Raw genomic sequence first — 3,468 nt, 5'->3', positions numbered from 1 at the left:
GTGGAAATGATGAGGTCCATTCAATCTTAACAAGAGATCTTGTATTCAAGCCCGGAAAATAAATATACTTTTGGTACAGAACACTTTCTTCCTTTAAATGAGTCATATGCATTGAGAATCTGAATTATTCGGACCAATTACCAAATGATTATATCAAAAAAGATAATTGATAATGAAAAGGGGGAAAAAAAGAGAGAACAAAATACCAAAACAAGGTATCTCACGAATTCACGATATATATTCGAAGGCAAACAAATGAAAAAAATAGACAAAAATGCGTACATATTTTTTCTAGACTCATGATCTATCCATTATTTCTGGAACTGGGCTCTCTGTAATACTTTCTAAAGATGGTTTCCACTTAGAATCTCTTCTTTCTCTTCTTCTTTTTATTTCTCCCAAAATATCCTCTAATCTTTTCTCTTCTTTGAGTTTCAACTGAAGAAATAACATTTCTAGTTCTTCTTTAGTCAAAACTATCTTTATTCTCATACTATTATTTCCTTTTTTCTCCGTTTCTTTTTTGGCCTTGAGAATTTCACTTGTTTTTTCCTCTGTTTCTAGTTCTTGATGAATACTTTCCTCTATTTCTTCCCTTCGTAAACATGCTTCCATGCAATTTCCCATTATATTGAAAACCCTAATAAATCGTTCTTTCTTCTAAGAAATTGATTTTTTTAATAGTAATTTGCTGTTTCTGAGCTGAAAGAAGAGGAAAAAAACAGCCAAACAATAATTTTGTGTGGGTGTGAGAGAGAAGAGAGAAAATTGTGAAGTGTTAACGATAGTGCATGTGATGGTGATTTGACTTTTTATAGAGAAAGAATAAACACGTATTGAATAAAATATTGTATTAGTTAATTAAAACGAGGGACTTCGCTTTTTGTTATAATCATCTGATAATTCGTTTTGCATTTAACCTATTTAAGGAAAAAAATATTTTTATCAAGGATCGTTTCATTCTCAAATCTCGAATATTACACTCTACAGTTAAAAGTTGAGGATTCTCATTTATTCGATCGCATCTTATCGTAATAGAAATTTTACATTATTTATCCATCTACAGTAGCGAACTCGTTATTCCCCGAGGAAAAAAAACTCGTTATTCCCAACTGCCACGCGTCCTTCCAGGTCATGCTAGAGCCTAAGACGTACCGTGTTGCACCACATTCATATCGTCAAAGATTTAAAAGCTTGTCTATTAAAGTTGTAAATTTGAATATGATAGTTACGAACTTTTCAAACATTTTGAAAATTGAAACGCCCCAAATTAAAATAAAAAGAGTGTTATATTAAACAAAATGTAAAGACAATATTTTTCTATCTATATAATGTATTAGTGCAGTTTGAAGTGATCAATTTATGCCTTTGACTGATATTAACTCGTAAACGTTTGATTTGTAAATATTTTCTGCATTTAATAAACACATAAAAATAAGTAAAAAAAAAAGAAAACTTATATAAATAGTTGGTAAAAGAATTCTTATATGTTAATAAAAATTTTAACAAGAATATAGGGTTTACGTAAAAGTTACTGGGTTCCTCGGAACCAATATATCGTACTCCAGAACCGCTCCTGTCTATACATAAATAATACATATATTATATATAAATTCTAAATATATTATATATTTATCGATCATTTTTAATTTAACGTATTGGATGAACGATTATTTAAGTCAATTATTCAATACTTTAGAATAATTTAATTAGCTTTTAAACTTACCTCCCAAATATTAATTAGCTGCGGAAAGGGGTTGGGGTAGGGATCAGAGAGTAGGCAACGATATAAATGTCGGTATTGAGTTTCATGGAAAGAGAATACTACGTAGTTGCTATTCTAACATGTCAGATTTTGTCCCACTTAATATTTTTATATTTGTTGAATATTCTTTTCCAATAGCTAGCTAGCCTAGAGTTGCATTAGTACTACTCTGTTCCAATTTATGTGAACCTGTTTGATTGAGCATGGAGTTTAAGAAAAAAATGAAGACTTTTGGAATTTGTGGTCCTAAACAAGTCCAAATGGGGCCCAGAGTATTTGTGTGGTTATAAAAGTTTCTCATTAAGAGTAGCGTTGTAACTTTAAGCTAAATTGTTACCAAATTTAAAAAGAATTCATTCTTTTTGGAACGGACTAAAAAGGAAATATTAGAGTACTATATTTGATTTTGTCCTACTTCGTACTTTTATCTTTTTCTTACTTGAATATTCCTTTCCAGTAGCTAGCTAGCTGGAAATTGTACTACTACCGCCATCCAAGCTTTGCTTTAGTGTTAAGAACACAATACATGAAGTCATGAACGTATTCGAGTTAAATGCACGTTATGTATTTTAAGTAAAAAAGCATATAGAATAAGCATATTATTTACTGAGTTTCAAATTTTGCATAATTGGTTCCTAAAGACTTATAGGTTATATATAAAAAGAATTGCACTATTACTCTTCAATATTTAACAAACGTGCAATATTATCTAAGGCTGCACGTGACATGTAGTGATTAATAAAGTGTGTGGATTATGATAAACTCTGAGGTTCAAATTTGACAAAAACAAAAAATGTCCAAACATAAACACCACTGTCATAAAAAAATCATCCAACTTGCATCTTTTCAAGCAAGTATTCCTTGGCAATAATTCGTTATCTTACTCTTTTGATTAACTTTTTTTTTTAAAAAAAAGGAGCATTGCTTCCCCCTTGGTTATACCATTATTGAACGCAAGAACAGTTGACAATTAATTAACGCTGCAATTTCAATTTGCTAAAATATGAATGCAGAAAAGCAAAAGGCTAATCATAACAGAAAAGTCCTTTCTACGCTGCATGCATGTGATGGAGCCACATCCAACTGCAGTCCCACTTCACCTCCAAATAACAACTGTCCCTCTCTTTCCTTCCTCACATTATACACAATAAGGATTAAGGAGAGTGAGATGACTCGATAGGTCATCCAGAGTTTTAGAACTTAATTTCGTATTTAGAAGCCTCTAATAGCTTTTTTAATTTTTTTTTGATTTGCGTGCGCAGTCTAGAAGTTTTTCCAGAAAGCTTTTATGTTAAAAACTGATAAAATATGAAATTTTCCTTAAAAATTTATTTGAATTAACTTCGGTCAACGTTTCGAGCAAACAGACCCGAATCCATATTTTGGCAGTCCCAATGGGTCCATATCGTGATTTGGTACCTGGGCGTATACTTGAAATCGAATTCGGAGGTCCCTAGCTTGAGTTATTGATTTTTGTCGAAAATTAAAAGTTTAAAGGTTAATGATTTTTAAGAATTGACCGATATTTGATTTTGTTGATATCGGGTCCGTATTTTGGTTCCGGAGTCCGGTATAGGTCCATTACTATATTTATGACTCGTCTGTCAAATTTGGTGAGAAATGGAGTTGGTTTGACGTGATTTGGACGTTCGGTTGTTAAAATAGTAGTTTTAAAGTTTTCTTGAGAATTTCATTTGATTTGG

General features: G+C 31.3%; 1 protein-coding gene across 1 annotated transcript; it reads right to left on the bottom strand.

The window, feature by feature from the left end:
- Positions 1-297: 297 nt before the first annotated feature.
- Positions 298-627, bottom strand: LOC138872617 (uncharacterized). Its single transcript, XM_070150957.1, has one exon. It carries the CDS (start codon positions 625-627, stop codon positions 298-300), a length of 330 nt encoding a protein of 109 aa, XP_070007058.1.
- Between the last annotated feature and the right edge of the window lie 2,841 nt (positions 628-3,468).

This window comes from Nicotiana sylvestris, chromosome 1 (assembly GCF_000393655.2).
Source record: "Nicotiana sylvestris chromosome 1, ASM39365v2, whole genome shotgun sequence".
Taxonomy (NCBI): domain Eukaryota; kingdom Viridiplantae; phylum Streptophyta; class Magnoliopsida; order Solanales; family Solanaceae; genus Nicotiana; species Nicotiana sylvestris.
The sequence above is the reverse complement of the archived record's forward strand: the minus strand, read 5'-3'. Positions and strand labels throughout refer to the sequence as shown.